Below are 16,438 nucleotides of genomic sequence, written 5' to 3'. Positions count from 1 at the left end.
TAGTATTTTTATTCAGGGACAACACTGGTTGGCATATACATTCAGGAACAGGCAGCTTCCAGTGAGGCAGATTATAAGAACCATATACTGTAAGAAGGGAGAGGAGGAGGAGGAGAATTGCTTTAAACCACCACTTCCCACTGGTTTCTGTCATTAGTGACTTTCCTATTCATGCTCTTGGCACTGCAGGAAAACATTTCTCTGGGCAAGTTCTGTAATCAGTAACCATGCCTATTTCTCTTTCATTTTGCTCTAAGAAAACAAAGAGTGGGGGGAGTGCCTATCTAGCACCATTATATCCCCACCCCCAACACTGTTCTTTGGGGGGACAAATGCCCACACCTCAACAGCATATCTACTATTCATCAAACTTTGGCTATGAGCTCCAAATATCCTCTTTCCAAAGACTTCTAGTTCTTTTACATTTATTATCTTCCCAACCTTAAACAGTACTTTTATTTCCTCCTCCATAGTTTGGTTATGTCTACTTAACAGTCTTTCTGTTCTCTCTCCCAGAAGAATCCATCAATTACTTTCCTTGTAACTTGTGTGTGTTTTTTTCCCCAAAAACGATTTAAATGTGATGTTACATGCAATAAATACCAATTATTCAAGAAAAATGATCTTACATATAATAATATTACATGCAATAAACATTAATATTTCAGGAATAAAAGGATTTAAGTATAATAATATTACCAAAACTGTACTAACATAGTATATCACAAAAGTTGTAGGAAATATTAAAAATCTGCAAATAACAGGAGTAACTTGTGTTTTTAACCTTTCAATTACCAACCTCCTAGGAGTGACCTCTATCACATAATCTGATGCCCCAAATGCTGGAACAGCAGGATTCTCAAAAAGTTTGAGAATGGTGAATATAAGTGGGGAAACTAACCTTAGGAAAAGAGGGACTTTGGACATTTTAGAGGTGCTACAGTAACACTTCAAAAAATTTATACCAGCGTGGGCTTCTGGGAAAGAGGCATTTTCTAATTAATACTTAGCATTGAGAGAAGGAGGACTCATTTCAAATAAGGGTACCAAGAGGATAGAGGAGTGCCAGGCTCTATAAAGGGCATTTAGAGGTGAAAACTGGGGTGGTATAGGTGGGGTAATGTGGTTACATGAAGGTCTTATGTGAAATATAAGTGATTATCTACTAATATCTTTGGCTATAAAGCAGTCATTTTTCACAAAGTGCCATTCATTCAAACATTTATTTATGTTTACTATGTCCTAACCATTTGATATATAAAGAATACAGAAAAGATAATCTTTGTCCTCCAAGGAATAATATTGGTGGTACTTAACCAAAAACTTATATATCTTGTGAGGGAATCCATATTCCAATTGGAGTTCTTTAGCAACGAAACGGACATGAAAAGCCCCTCTAGGTTGGGTTAGCAGTGCTAAACTATTATGCTTGAGGACACTTTTAATACAAAGATGAAGGCCGTGGACCCTCTTCCTGAAAAACGTGCGTGCAGCATTTGACATACAGTTTCAGGGTTCCTGGACTTCGGTTCTAGAATAATTCTGAGAAGCTGGGAAAAGCAGAAACAATGGACACAGTAGTTCAGAACATGAACTTGGGAACCAGATCAGACGTGATTTCAAATTCTGACTCTTGTCACTGGTTGTGATTTTGGGCCAAGTAGTACCCAGCTCAGTTTCCTGCCTGTAGAATGGAGATAACAACAGCACTGAATGCATGGGTTATTATAAAATAATGAGTTAATATTTGCAAAGCGCTTAGAATGGTGCCTTAAAATAAGTACTATAACAAGTGTTTGTTAAGGAAAAATTCCCGGTCTTCTGTTTTACCGTTTTTACTTGGAATTTTTCATAATTAAGGATAATCGTATTAGACTTACTAGACATCTTACACATGCTCAAATGTAGCACTACTACTATGCTAAGAGATGGGAAGAGATAAAAAGGCTTATTAGCAAACCGTTAACTTAATGCTTCTTCTTGCTACTGTGTCCTTGGTAAAATATCATCTTTTGACAAGATCAACTATACACAGATCACTCTTTGGGAGGAAGTGTTTCAGCTCTTTTCCATTCGTTTTTCAAAATCTGCATTTTGCAGCTCTCAAACTTTTACTCTTGGCTAGAACTGCATTTCAAGAATATATATGGTTCTCTTGGATCTGGTCCCTCTCTAGCCCATTTCCTTAACTTCAACCACATCAAAATTACTTCCTGTTCCCCAAATACTGAAACTCACAGCTCTGTGCCTCTTTACCTGTTGTTTTTTCTACTTAATAAAGTCTTCTGAAGTTTTAGCTGTCTGGAAAATATGTAATCTTTTAAAAAATTTTATTTATTGATTTGAGAAAGAGAGAGAGAGATTTGTTGTATCACTTATTTATGCATTCATTGGTTGAATATTGTATATGTCCTGACCAGAGATTGAACCCATAACCTGGGATGATGCTTTGAACAACTGAGCTGCCTGGCCAGGGCTCTATGTAATCTTAAATTCAGTTCAAGATTGAGATTTCTCAGGATAGCTCTTATCCTTCCCCTTACAGCACCCAGTGCATACACTTCCACTGCAGCATACAATTGGTTTAGTACTAACTTTACACCTGCCTCACCCTGAACACAATGAGCTCCTCGAGTGCAGGGGCTCCCATTTTTCACTAGCATATTAGTGGCTCAATGAATATCTGTTGCATGAAATTAAGGTGAAGATGTTGAGCAAATGGAATTAAATATTCATTTCTCATCCTTTTTTTCTACCTCTACATCATTTATCTGCATAACATAATCCCAACATCTCTCTCATTACATAAATTGATACTGAATGAAGCAGAGATGGGGTGATATGTGGGCTCTTTTAGTTTCAAATCAATCAGCTAAAATAACATTTATATGCTAAGAAAGAATAACATATGTATTCACAAAAAATACTAGATTCTCCAAGGATATGCCAATCACTCCTCAGGAGTTAAGGCATAAAAGAATCAAGGGAACAAAGTATGAAGCCAGTTCCGATTCAATCCAGATGGCAGTTACTTTTAAAGAGAACTAAGTCAACTTTAAAGAGTATGATATGATATTGATTGCTTTGGAAGTAGGAGGGAGGTCTTTTTTTTTTTTTTTTTTTTTTTTTTTAAATTAACTATCCTAACAGGTACAGAATAGAAAGACATAACCCAGACACGTTGGGAAACTATTTTCCAAGAGCTTTAACATCAATACCCACCTTGTCTGTAAGATATCTATTATCACATTTATATTACTTGGTATGTTTAGATAGTATCTCAAATGAACATTTCCAAAAACAAATTCCTGCTCTCTCCTCCTCATCTTTAAAATAACCTGCTGTCCTTCCAAACTCAGTAAATGGAATACTGCAAAGCCTTTTAATGGTCTCTCAGCTTCTGTACTTTTCTTCCCCACTCCGTACACCTACCTTCCTCAGTCTATTCTTGACACAGCAGCCAGAGTGAACTTAAAATGTAGGTCAGCTCACAAATACTTCTCTGCTCAACCCTCCAATGACTTCCCATCTCACTCAGAATAAAAATTAAAGTTACAATTGCCTGAAATCTGATCCCTATTGCCTCTGATGGTTTGTGCTATGACTCTTCTCATGCTTGCTCCATGTCAGCCACAGGAGCCTGTTGTTGAGTTCCTTGCACATGCCAGCCACACTCCTCTCTTGTGGCTTTTTGCATATGCTGTTACTTTGTCTGGCAGTCTCTTCCTTCAGTAATATGCACGGCTCATTCCTAGCCTCCTTTAGGTTTTTACTTTTATCGAATACTAGAGGTCCAGTGCATGAATTCGTGCACTAGTGGGGTCCCTCGGCCTGGCTTGCGGGATTGGGCCAAAACCGGCTCTCAGACATCCCGAGGGGTCCCAGATTGCGAGAGGGCTCAGGCCAGGCCGAGGGACCCCACCGATGCATGATTGGGGCCGGGGAGGGATGCAAGAAGTTGGCCAGTGTGGGAGGGACGGCAGGAGGGCTGCACGGCCAGACCCCAGCAGCAAGCTAACCTACTGGTAGGAGCATCTGCCCCCTGGTGATCAGTGCACGTCATAGTGAGTGGTTGAGTGGCCTTAGCATATCATTAGCATATTACGCTCTGATTGGTTGAACAGCTGACCGGATGACTGGACACTTAGCATATCAGGCTTTTATTATATAGGAGGATTATCTTTTCAGGTAGCTCTTACATGACCAACATATTTATAAAATTACAACACTCAATCTCCAATTCTAGGACTCCCCACTTCAATCTCTGCTTTATTTTTCTCCATTGCCCTCATCAGACATACTATTTTACTAATTTGTTTGTTTATTGCCTGTCCCCCATGCCACATGCCCCACCTCCAGGAGAATATGAGTTCTATAAGGAAGAGATTTTTGCCTCTTGTTCACTCTGTATTCTCAGTTTCTAGATCAGGAACTGGCACTCATACTAAGTAGAAGTACTCAATATAAATAATGATTATAAAATATACTATTCAAAGTTCTGAACAAACATTTAGGTTTAGTCAAAATATAAACTTGTTCTAAAGTGTTCAAAAGAACAGCACTCTCAAGTTTTTTCTAGTCTCTAGTCTCTATCCCTTAACAGAAGAGGGAAGTATGGACATACATACTGGGGTGAAGGTGGGAAGAAAGGTCAGGATTAGAAGTATAATACTAAGTAGCGCATCATAAAAACAAAATTTCTTTGAAGTTGCATGCTATTCCATAATGCATCTATATATGTTAATATAAAAATGTATTTCTCCTTTACCTTTGAGTAAAACGGATGCTGCAGAAAAATCTGTCATGTGTATTCTTCAGCTTCAGGTACCTCCTTAGCAGTGCATTTTTAAAAACTGTGGGTCATTCCCCAGCTTGGGTTGGAGCATCCTCCCATACTCCAAAAAGTTGCAGGTTCGATCCCAAGTTGGGACATATACGTAGGTTGTAGGTTTGATCCCTGGTCAGGGTGCATATGGGAGGCAACCAATTGATGTTTCTCTCTCTCTTTCTCCCTGTTCCTTTCGGTCTAAAAGCAATTGAGCATTGACCTATGAACCAGGAGGTCACGGTTTGATTCCTGGTCAGGGCACATGCTGGGGTTGCAGGCTTGATCCCGTGTGGGGCATTGCAGGAGGCAGCCGATGAATGATTCTCTCTCATCATTGATGTTTCTATCTCTGCTCTCCTTTCCTCTCTGAAATTAATAAAAAATATCCTATCTAATAAAAGAGTAATATGCAAATTAACCACCACTCTGCTACACCCACAAGCCACACCCACCAGCCAATCAGGAGCAAGTATGCAAATTAACCCAACCAAGATGGCTGCGGCCACGGAGCGAGCAGGAGGCTTGGGTTTCCCCAGCAATGGAGGAAGCCAAGCTTTCCGCACACCCTGGCTGGCCTAGGCCTCTACTCAAGGCTACAAAGTTTCAATTATGGAAGATAAATAAATCCCAACAAAAATGGCTGTGGCCACGGAGCAAGCAGGAGGCTTGGCTCCGCTCAAGGCTACAAAGTTTCAATTACAGAAGATAAATAAATCTCAGATACCGGGGCCTCTGCTTCAGTCACCAGGGGGCGTGGCCAGCCTGCAAACCACCACAGGCCCCTTGCCCAGGCTTCCCCACGCCCTAAGGGAACCCCCACCCTGATCCGGGACACCCTTCAGGGCAAACCAGCTGGCCCCCACCCGTGCACCAGGCCTCTGTCCTCCTATCTAATAAAAGAGTAATAGGCAGATTGACCATCACTCCAACACATAAGATGGCTGCCCCCATGTGGACACAAGATGGCCAGCAGGGGAGGGCAGATGGGAGGGACCAGGCCTGCAAGCGAGGGCAGTTGGAGGCAATCAAGCCCACAGGGGAGGGCAGTTAGGGGTGACCAGGATGGCAGAGGAGGGAAGTTGGGGTGACCAGGCCTGCAGGGAAGGGCAGCTTGGAGGGACCCAGGCCTGCAGGGGAGAGCTGTTGGGGGGGGGACCAGGCCTGCAGGGGAGGGCAGTTAGGGGTGACCAGGCCTGCAGGGGAGGCAGTTAGGGGCAAACAGGCTGTCAGGGGAGCAGTTAGGCATCAATCAGGCTGTCAGGGGAGTGGTTAGGGGCAATCAGGAAGGCAGGCAGGCGAGCAGTTGGGAGCCAGCAGTCCTGGATTGTGAGAGGGATCCCAGATTGGAGAGGGTGCAGGCTGGGCTGAGGGGCACCCCTGCCCCATGCACGAATTTTGTGCACCGGGCCTCTAGTTAAAAAATAAAAGCAATAAACATATCCTTGGGTGAGGGTTAAAAGTCAATAACAACTGTGGGTCACAACCAAATGGTGGTTCTTAAAATAAATTTAGTGGTCTGGAACTGGCATCAAAAATAGAATAGAAAATATCACAGTGTATTTCATGAAGAGTAAGTAATGTTTCCTAAAAGTGTTTCAGTTTTATGTATGTATTGTGTGTGTGTATATAATATGTAAAATATATTTTTTACTGTTAAGTTGTAGTCAGTAAGTATAAAATCCATTAATACTCATACACCAAATTAAAAGCAAGTAGTGAAGAAATGGGTTCAATGAGCTAAGGGACTGAAGGTACACCTGAGCTTCTTCTTTGAGGATGCCTAAAGCAGATCACACAGATGGTACCAAAGAGCAGATTACCTAATACTCTGTTCCTCTGGTCTGTCACGTGCAACATGTGGCCATAACAATATTAATTTGCCTCACATGGACATCAATAGGAAGAGCAAATAGAAATGATTCTGAGGCACTTCAAAAACACAAAAGGAAGCTATAAATGCTTAAGAATAATAGTGATTTTTAAAAGTTACTTTTAGTGGCTGCTGGGGAAAGAGCAGCCTGTCAGCTTCAGCCTGTAACCAGCAATTAGTTTCTTTCCATAGCATAGGAAGCCTGCTGCAGTAGCTGCAGCCTCTTTATGTTGGCACAGCTGGAGACGAACAGGCTAAATTAATATTCTAACCTTGTTCCAGTGTACTCAAAAGTACTATAAAAAGGTACTAGATGAACTCAGTCTGAACTCTGGCAAATGCAGCCTCTCACCACAGATAACCACAGGAGGCACAGCCACAAGAAAAACCAAGGCAAGTGGCACACGGCTCACCTTTGAGAGTATATCATCTACTCTTCCATGATGTCACTTGTGACCTTTCCAAGTCTCTGAAGAATACTTTTTCTTTTATTCCTGCTCTCTACTTAGCTTTTGGAAGGATTATTTACAGGCTGGTCCAACCTAAGACCAGGCAGTGATGCTGACCATTTCCATTTCTCTGAGAAATGATGGTTCAGATAGGTTTCCAGCTCCATGCCAACTAGTCAATAGATCCTAGGGGAATGGCTCTGAGGGACAGGTTTTTAATGACACTGACTCCAACTGTGTGATAAATGTCATCTGAGACTCAAGCAGACGTGGCTCTTTCTGCTAGCTGCTGGAGTTAAATCTACCTGTTCTATGTTTCTAGTCAATGCCAAAAAGATCTACCATCTTTAGGTTAAATATGGTCTCCCATTTCAAACCCATCTGAAGACCAGTGAGAAAGCCAGGGTGGCCAGAGTGGAGGAAGCGGGAGAGTAGCAGGTGAAGTCAATGAGGTAAGGCGTGGCTAGATTTCATAGGGCTCTGTGGACCACTGTTAGGATTTTGGTTCTTCTGCTTAGAAAAATATCAACACAAGCTATTCCAGATTGGCAATGTAAACCTCAGTATAACACAGCAGTGGTATGGCCTAGAAGTACACAGCTATCACAAGCTCTGATAGGACATACCTATGTGGAGAGGGTCACTGGGAGCTATGTGCCTCACAAGGAACCCAGGTCAAGGGAAAAGAATGCTAAGATATACTGCATCTGTTCCTGCTCCAGGTAGTTTCCTCATTTTTAAAAAGTTTTCTATGTTAGGCAAAATATATCAGAAAGTTGCAGCAAATGGACATGTAATCTCTTTCTGCCTGTACAGAACCCACTTGCCATACTATACTGACCAATCTGGTTACAAGCCCCAAATTATCTCTTCCTCCAGAAGTCTACAACAGAATTACTCTAGTTTCTTTTTTTTTTTTTTAATATATTTTATTGATATTTCACAGAGAGGAAGGGAGAGGGATAGAGAGCGAGAAACATCGATCAGCTGCCTCCTGCACACCTCCCACTGGAGATGTGCCCGCAACCAAGGTACATGCCCTTGACCGGAATCGAACCCGGGACCTTTCAGTCCGCAGGCCGACGCTCTATCCACTGAGCCAAACCAGTTTCGGCTACTCTATAGTTTCAGTTGCTAGAAATAAACAGCAATATTTTCACAGGCCTTTCAGTTGCCTGACAAATTCCCAAAAACGGAAGGTCTTACCTTAAACAGGTTTTGCCAGACCTGAATGGGCTCTAAACCTTAAGGCATCAATCTCTATTTTTCCCCCTTTAATGACAGCTTTGTGTACCTTGATAGGACTGGCTGATGTGCCCTTAGCTGCGGTTTTTGCACCTTAGAATATTATTTACATTAACAATATGAACTGTTTGCTGTGTAGGGCTTATTGGTAAACTTAAAAATACACTTTATACTGTACTGAATCATAAAATGGTGAAGACAGAACTAGTAAACTACCAGTTAAAGTGATTAGCTATTCCACACCCCAAACTGGTATGTCTTGGAACAAAAGACCCAAGGAAACTCAATAGAAAAACAGACCTCTGTAATAAGAATGAATGAACACTATTATTTTTAAAACCCTAGCGTAAAACTGATTTAGAACCTAATCTAGGTTCTAGATAGTAAGGATACAGTCTCAGATTAGTTAACAGCAAGTCAGAGATCAAATAGGTTCACAGGTGTGCCTACTGGACAGAAGAAGAGCATGTAGCAACCAAGATGATTAGGTACATGGGCAGGACACTGAGAAAAGATGCGACAGAAATTACTGTTAGGAACACAGCGCGAGCTATGGGACTAAGTTCTGTGTTTTCATATTTGGAGTACCTGACTTCCAAACTCCCTCAATGGTTCCTGAAAAGAAATATTGCCACGAAACCAAGGAGCACCATTCATTTTCACACTTAAAAAAAAAAATTAAATAATATGTTCCTTAGTTTCCAAACTGTAACTGATACTAAATACATTTACCAGTTTTACTTCTAACTGGTTTTTATTAAAATTAGAACAATAAATGGACATTTGCAGTACATACAAATAAATGTCCTTCCACAAATTTAGGCTTTCCTGAAGTGGAATAAAAACAAACAAACAAACAAAAATTCAGATTGAGTATATTTTCATTATAGGCCCACCTGAGTGATTTTCAGGCCCCATGAACTTTGACTCAGACAGAAACTTGTCTATAAAACTTCAGCTATAAAATGAGGATCTACAGATGGAATTTAAAGATATATTTCAGTTCAATATAAATGAATTCCTAACAGTTTTAGGAATATTAAACGGGCCATTTTAGGGTATTAAATCATTAGTATTCTTTTAGATGTTGAGACTTAAATCACTGCTCATATAGGGTTAATTCCATCAGAAATAGGGTTTAAAACAGACATTAAACCAGTGCATCACAGTGGTTAGAGTGGCGCCTTGCGCACCTAAGGGCTTCAGGTTCCATTCCTGGTCAAAGGCACGTACTTCAGTTGCTGGTTTGCTTCCTCCCTCCCCAGTCAGGGTGCGTGCAGAAGGCAACCAGTTGCTGTGTCCTCAGGTGAGGATTAACAACAAAAAAGTTATCTCTTCCAACCATGAGATTTAACTTTTTTTTTTTTTAAATATTTTGTGCTGTCTTTTTTTAAAAAAAAATATTTTTATTGACTTCAGAGTAGAAGGGAGAGGGAGAGAGAGATAGAAACATCAATAATGAGAGAGAATCACTGATTGGCTGCCTCCTGCACACCTCCCACTGGGGATGTGCCCGCAACCAAGGTACATGCCCTTGACCGGAATCGAACCCGGGACCTTTCAGTCCGCAGGCCGACGCTCTATCCACTGAGCCAAACCGGTTTCGGCTTGGGCTTAATATTCTTTATGTTTGCATAAAGGCTCAAAGGTTTTCTCAAGTTTTACTTTCAAGATGTATGAGCCTCAAAAACATAAAGCATATGCATAATCCCTACATAAAAATTTTGAATAAAGCAAAATTTTCCCTATCTCACTGAATATAATGCTACAGCAAAATATAAGAGTATACATACTGGTATGTATGAGGGAAGGGCATGGCTCTCAAGTGGGCTTCAATCCAGCTCTGGAAAATCCCAGTGAGTTCACTTTAATTCCGACCTATAATGTACATTAAGACTTTGGGAAGTCCCCTACTACATAAAGATCATATGGTTGAGTCTATTTTCCAATTATTTATCCAACCAGAAACACAAAACTGATCCAATTTTTCATCATCAACTCTCAACTTACTATCATAATATAAAGTTAGCTGGGATTTTTATAGATGAAAACCCACAAATAACTTTTATTGCTATTAACAGACACATTCGTAAAGAGTTTCAGAAGCAAGTTGAGTGCTGGTTATATTAAGATAAAAGATGTTGCCTAGTAGAATCTTGATATCTTGACTAGGATAAGGAGTGTTCTCAAAAACAACAAAGTAAGAAATGAAATATTCGTATATAAGATACCCTGTTTCTCAGGTGAGATTTAAAGGATATATTTAAATGACACACACATACAAAAACCAGATCAAATTTGAAGTAGAAATCACAGAAGGTAATTTTCTCTTTTGCTTGCTTGGGTTATAAAATGTTTTCATCTTTTATAACCAAAACTCCATTGCCTACATTTGCTAATGAAATATTTCAGGTTCTGTTCTGTCTTTAGGGGTTATTTTCAGCACTGGATCTACCTGTCTGACCTGGGGATCTCTTAAGAGTTCCCATAAGATCACCACATCAAGAACTCAAACTCCAAGTGGCATGTGTTCCCATAAAAGCAATCTGAGTGCACAGTCCTCAATTGTGAATCTTGAAAGACCAAAGGAGGCTTTAATACTGAACTTGTTTGCCATGCACAACAGTCAAGAAAAGTCAGCAGATGCCAAGCTGGTTTGCTTCATTATATGGAAGCTCCTGAAAAAGTTTTCCATTTGGAAGCATTTACCAGTTTTTCTGGTACAATAGCTAGAGCTGTGGGCTTTCTGAGTGTGAATGGACATATGTAAGACATGAAATATCAGGGACAGGCACCATCTGCAACTCATTTTCTCACAGGTTGGGACTGCAATGTAGGAGTAGCAAGGGACAGAATTTTCTCAGGACCATACACTGGCAAAAAAAATAAAACACACACACAGACACACACAAAACCCAACACCTTTTGGCTGACAAATATCTTAAGGATATAAATAAATAGAACTGTAAGATTGTATCCTTTGTAGCTAGCATCTTCAGCACTTTCTGCCCTAGTCATTCAAAGGTTAAATAAATAGAACTGATGAAATACTGCTTTGTTTTAGAAGAGATATTCAAAGAAAAAAAGCCAAGACATTCTTTCTTTTCCCTAATATTTATCCTCTTATTATACAATACTTATGTGGGGTTTAAAGATGATAGGTAGGAAGATAACAAAAACTATATATAGGAAAGGACCAATACTTTTTTTTTTTTTTTAAATATACTGGTTTTGGGTGTACAGCTTAGTGATTAGGCAATCATGTACTTTACATAGTGTCCCTCTCCATATTTCCAGTACCTCAACTGACACCAATACATAGTTATCACAACTCATTGTATTCTCCATTCTTTACTTATTTCCTCGTGACTATTTTGTAGCTACAAATTTGTGCTTGTTAGTCCCTTCACCTCTTTCACCCAGTGTCCCAACCCCGCCTCCCCTCTGGCAACCACCCAGTTCTCTCCCTGTAACTTGGATTCACAAGGCTTTTTTTTTTTAAACAACCAACATCAGTAAAGTAGAAAAAACTTCATAGGTTCCAATCTCTATTAGGTATTTAATTTGTGTCTCTAAGGTATAATCTATTTTACATTTTAAGAGGAAACAGTGTCTTTTTAACTTTTCAATAGTGTTTCAAACAGATTATAAGCCAACAAGTAGTCTGATGAACATTTTAAAGAAAAGTGTTTTTACTAAGTGTCACATTAAAGTTCTGGAAGCTGGTTTTGATTTACTTGTCCTATATACAGATATCAAATTAGCCAAAATAGCTAAAACACACACTGCATTCAAAATCTCATTTCCTCAATCCCCAGATATTCCCTCTCCCCCACCACGATTTTATAGTCTGGAGTACTAAAAAAGTACTAACTTTTCCTACATGAGCTCTTAAATTTAAACATTATGCAAATATAATGTTTAAATGCCAATCAATCTTGATTTGGCTTTATCTGGGTCGAAGATTTGATTCTTTTTGTTCATACTGGGACAAGGGGAGAATGGAAGTGAAATCTAAAGTTACCCACCTACCTTAAGCTAACCATTAGTTGCAACTTCCATCAGCAGACATTAAATAGAGCTGCTTATATTGGGAAAAAGTTTCTCTCTTTTCAAGTTTTTTGCTTATTTTCTCCACTGGGAAATCCCAATTAAGGAGAAAATAGCCATAATTATGACATTCCCTGAAAGAGGAGAATCCATGAGAAAAACATGATCAGCAGTTGACTACAGATGGAATTATATTTCCTAGAGAAGTTGAGATGCTTTATTACATTCCACTTAGATTGAACATGTTTAAGTTAGCTTTTTATAAAGGCAGGTTTGTAAAAATGAAAACTTTTGAGGTAGGGGTTTGGACTAAGATTCAAAGTCTATTATGAAGGTTTCTACTTGGGAAGTTCATTTAATTGAATCTGAAATGAAAATGAAAATAGGAAAGTAAACTGACATTCATTTATTCTTTTTTAAGAGCAGAAAATCTGCCCTGGTTTCTGTGACCCAGATTCCATTTCTTATTTCTAAAGTAAAGCATTTTGCACTCATGCTGACTGTCCTCAATATTAGGCTAGAAGCTCTCTTGGCCAACAGGAGGTTAGATCTCAATAAAAAGAAAGCAGATGTAGATTTGGGTTAGTTACTTACTTCGGGATTCTGTGCTGGAAAAGCCCCTTAAACACTTTCCTTTCATCATAGTAATAGCCAATTCCATCTGCACGGTAATCCTTGTTCTATTCTTCTAGTCTGAGCCAAGTTATAATGTGACTCACCCACCTTCATTCTAAATCATTATACCCTTTGCTGAAGAAGAGGCAGTCACCAACTGCAGCAACAAGGTAGTTAATGAACTGGCAAACAAGCTTGTTTTGTTGCTATTTAAACTACTGAGAAACACTAGTTTTAACTTCAAGTAATTTTACTGTTGATGTCTCACCACCAGTACTAGTATTTCACACTGGTATTTCCAGAAGAGTAAGCAATGGAATCCCACCTGTCTTGACTGGAAAGTGGAAAGTTGGTATTTTTCTTTAATTATTTTATAACTATTTTATAGTCTCACTCAGACTATTCTATCATTTCAAGTTCTTGGTAGGATGGGAATACCAATCCTCTTTGCTGTGTCTTCAGATTATCCTTCACAAGGCATCTTTTTAGGCTGGCCTTTGAATGATAGTGATGCAAGATGGCAGCCACTGTGGGCTGAGACAAATTTTTTTGTTTGTTAATCCTCACCTGAGGGCATTTTTCATTGATTTTTTTCAGAGAGACTGAAAGGGAAGGGGAGAGATAGAGAGAAACATCGATGTGAGAGGAACACATCGATTAGTTGTCTCACACACACACCCCAACGGGAGCTGGGATTGAGCCTGCAACTCTTCAGTTTATGGGCTGACACTCTAACCACTGAGCAAAACTGGCTAGGGCAGCTCATATAATTTATAAAAACCAAATATACAGCCTTAAAATAGAATATGGACCTAAATATCAAGAAGCACCACCTCCCTTTATAAGATTTGTAGCAAAAATTAATATGAATGGAGTTAACAGTTCTAGTGGGTGGTGGACCCAAGAGCTATTTGAATGCTAGCAAAAATGCAGAGTTCATATAGCATAAAAGTTGCCCTGCAGTAGCTTTGGTATCTAATGATGTCTAAAGAAAATATGATAGTCCCTCAGCCACCTGAAGGAAAGCAATTAATCAAAAAGAAATACCAGATGTCCTTCCCTCCACCCATTCAATTTAAATAGTCTTCCGTTTCCATAGTAGTAAATTTTCTAAATACATCTGTACATCTCAAAGTACTGGAAAGGAAGCTCCCATTCAAAGGCAATTTATCTGAAGATCCTGTAAATGATAGTAATGTTTTGTCCATTTGAAATAAGGTGTGCTATAACAACATAACAATAACAACAGAAACAACCCCAACTTCCAGGGCTTTTATCTGTATTAATCCCATTCAGGGCTGCTACAGTTTCAGCTCATAAGCTTACTACTCTGCCTTCACATTGTTTGAACCCCAGAAAGCTTATATTTCAAAGAGAAATTCAAAATAGATGAAAATGGAATAAAACTCTAAACAAGGACTTAAACATTCTAAACACTACAATGTTTTCAAGATTAAGAGGCTCTTGTAGACCTGATAAAGTTCTGAACTCCTCTAAGATTCTGCTACACTTACCATAGATATGTGTTAACAACGGATATTTAAATCCAGATAGTTAACCATACATGGTTGTGTGTTTAACAATAACCTCCACACGATTCTCTATTGAAATCTTTTTTTAAAATATATTTTTATTGATTTCAGAGAGGAAGGGAGAGGGAGAGAGATAGCAACATCAATGATGCGAGAGAATCATTGATTGGCTGTCTCTGGCACGCCCCCTACTGGGGATCGAGCCCGCAACCCGGGCCTGTGCCCTTGATAGGTATCAAACACAGGACCTTTGAGTCCACAGGATGGCGCTCTATCCACTGAGCCAAAGTAGCTAGGGCGAAATCAATATCTCTCTCTCTCTCTAAAAGCCTAAGCGACCGTTACAACTGAACAACCGGAACAACTGACTAGTTGCTATGATGCGCACTGACCACCAGGGCGCAGACGTTCAACGCAGGAGCTGCCCCCTAGTGGTCAGTGCACTCCCACAGTCAGCCAACCTCTCCCGGTCCCTCCCCGTGGCCAGCCAACTTCCCCCAACTGGGCTAGATGGCCCTGATCAGCCCTGATCGCCGGCCAGGCCTAGGAACACCATTCATGCAGGAATTTCGTGCACCAGGCCTCTAGTTTTTATATAAATGACACTCAAATTTGCTATGTAAGTTTTAAGAACAAAAGGTTTGTAAAAACCATCTTTAAAAGTTTCTAAATGTTTGAGTAAAAGAATAACTTTCCATGTCAATGCATGACTTTTAAAAAATAAAACAGTTCCTCATAGAGTTATTACAAATCTGATTCCATGACCAAATCTAATATAATTTATATATATACACACACATAATAAAATAAAATTGGCAAGATATCAACTTGTACCCTGAGTGAAGTAAAACTCGAACCTGTAGGTTATTCAGAGGTTCCATCTTCATGACTGGACCCAAGGTATTGAGAGGCAGGGACACATCAATGCTCTGATTTGGCATCAATGGTGTATGGATGGCCAGAGGAGTGCTAGGGATGACGCCAAAGCTAGGAGAGAGGATGAAGAAATTCTATAAGTTAATCAGGAAGCAGGATTTAGCTGCATCATTGGGTTTCAATGGCTTTTTACTCCATTTGAAGGAACATAATTTTTTACAATATTAAATGAAGGAATAGTAAGACGCAAGATGATCAAGTCTAATTTACTATAACACTGGTTACAATATAACTTCTGTTTTCTATTAAATGAATTTGAGTAAGGATAAACAGTCATAAGGACAGAATTGGTTTGCTAATGCTCTGATTCTGAAAGTTTCTTATGTTTATCACATCATGAGAGACAGATTGTTAATATCTTTTTAAAAATACATCTTTCCTTAGATAATCCTTGAGAGAGAAAAGACTGAAAAATAACCCCCTATAAAGTACAATAAATTTGTATTATTTCACTAGCTTGATAACCTGCCTGATCAGTAAAGAGAATTTACTGGTAACTCTCATTTTCTTTCTTTTTTGTTCACTTACGTAGGACAAAATCATTAGAAAAGGGACAGTCTATGTATAGCAAAAAATATAGTTCCAAATCTGGCACTTTCTAAGACTAAGGCAGACAGTGAGTATAGTACCCATCAGTATTGCTGGGTCACATGGTAAGTGTGAGAATTCCAGCTGTTCCAGATCCTTACCAATTTTAGCCATGTTTATAGATATACATAGAGCAATATTATGTTTTAATTTGCATTTCCCAGAATGACTAATTATATGAATATTTTTACATAAGCTTGTTCATTCTTATATTTTCTTTAGGGAGGTATCTGCTCAAATCTTTCCTCCCCTTTTTTGATTGTCTTACTATGAAATAGTAAAATTTCTTTCTTTCTTTCTTTGTTACCTATTTGAGAGAGAGAAA

At 39.3% G+C, this 16,438-nt stretch overlaps 1 protein-coding gene across 5 annotated transcripts in view; it reads right to left on the bottom strand.

Annotated features, from left to right (window-relative positions):
* Positions 1–16,438, bottom strand: part of AP2B1 (adaptor related protein complex 2 subunit beta 1) — a 114,675-nt gene that overhangs the window by 21,875 nt on the left and 76,362 nt on the right. For all 5 annotated transcript variants that reach the window (XM_080682045.1, XM_080682044.1, XM_080682048.1 and 2 more), the window contains one exon: positions 15,447–15,576. In XM_080682045.1, coding sequence (XP_080538171.1) covers positions 15,447–15,576 — 130 coding nt within the window. The remainder of the gene's footprint in view (positions 1–15,446; positions 15,577–16,438) is intronic.

The sequence above is a fragment of the Plecotus auritus genome (genome assembly GCF_963455305.1).
Source record: "Plecotus auritus genome assembly, chromosome: 7".
Lineage (NCBI taxonomy): Eukaryota > Metazoa > Chordata > Mammalia > Chiroptera > Vespertilionidae > Plecotus > Plecotus auritus.
This window is presented reverse-complemented; position numbering and strand designations above follow the sequence as displayed.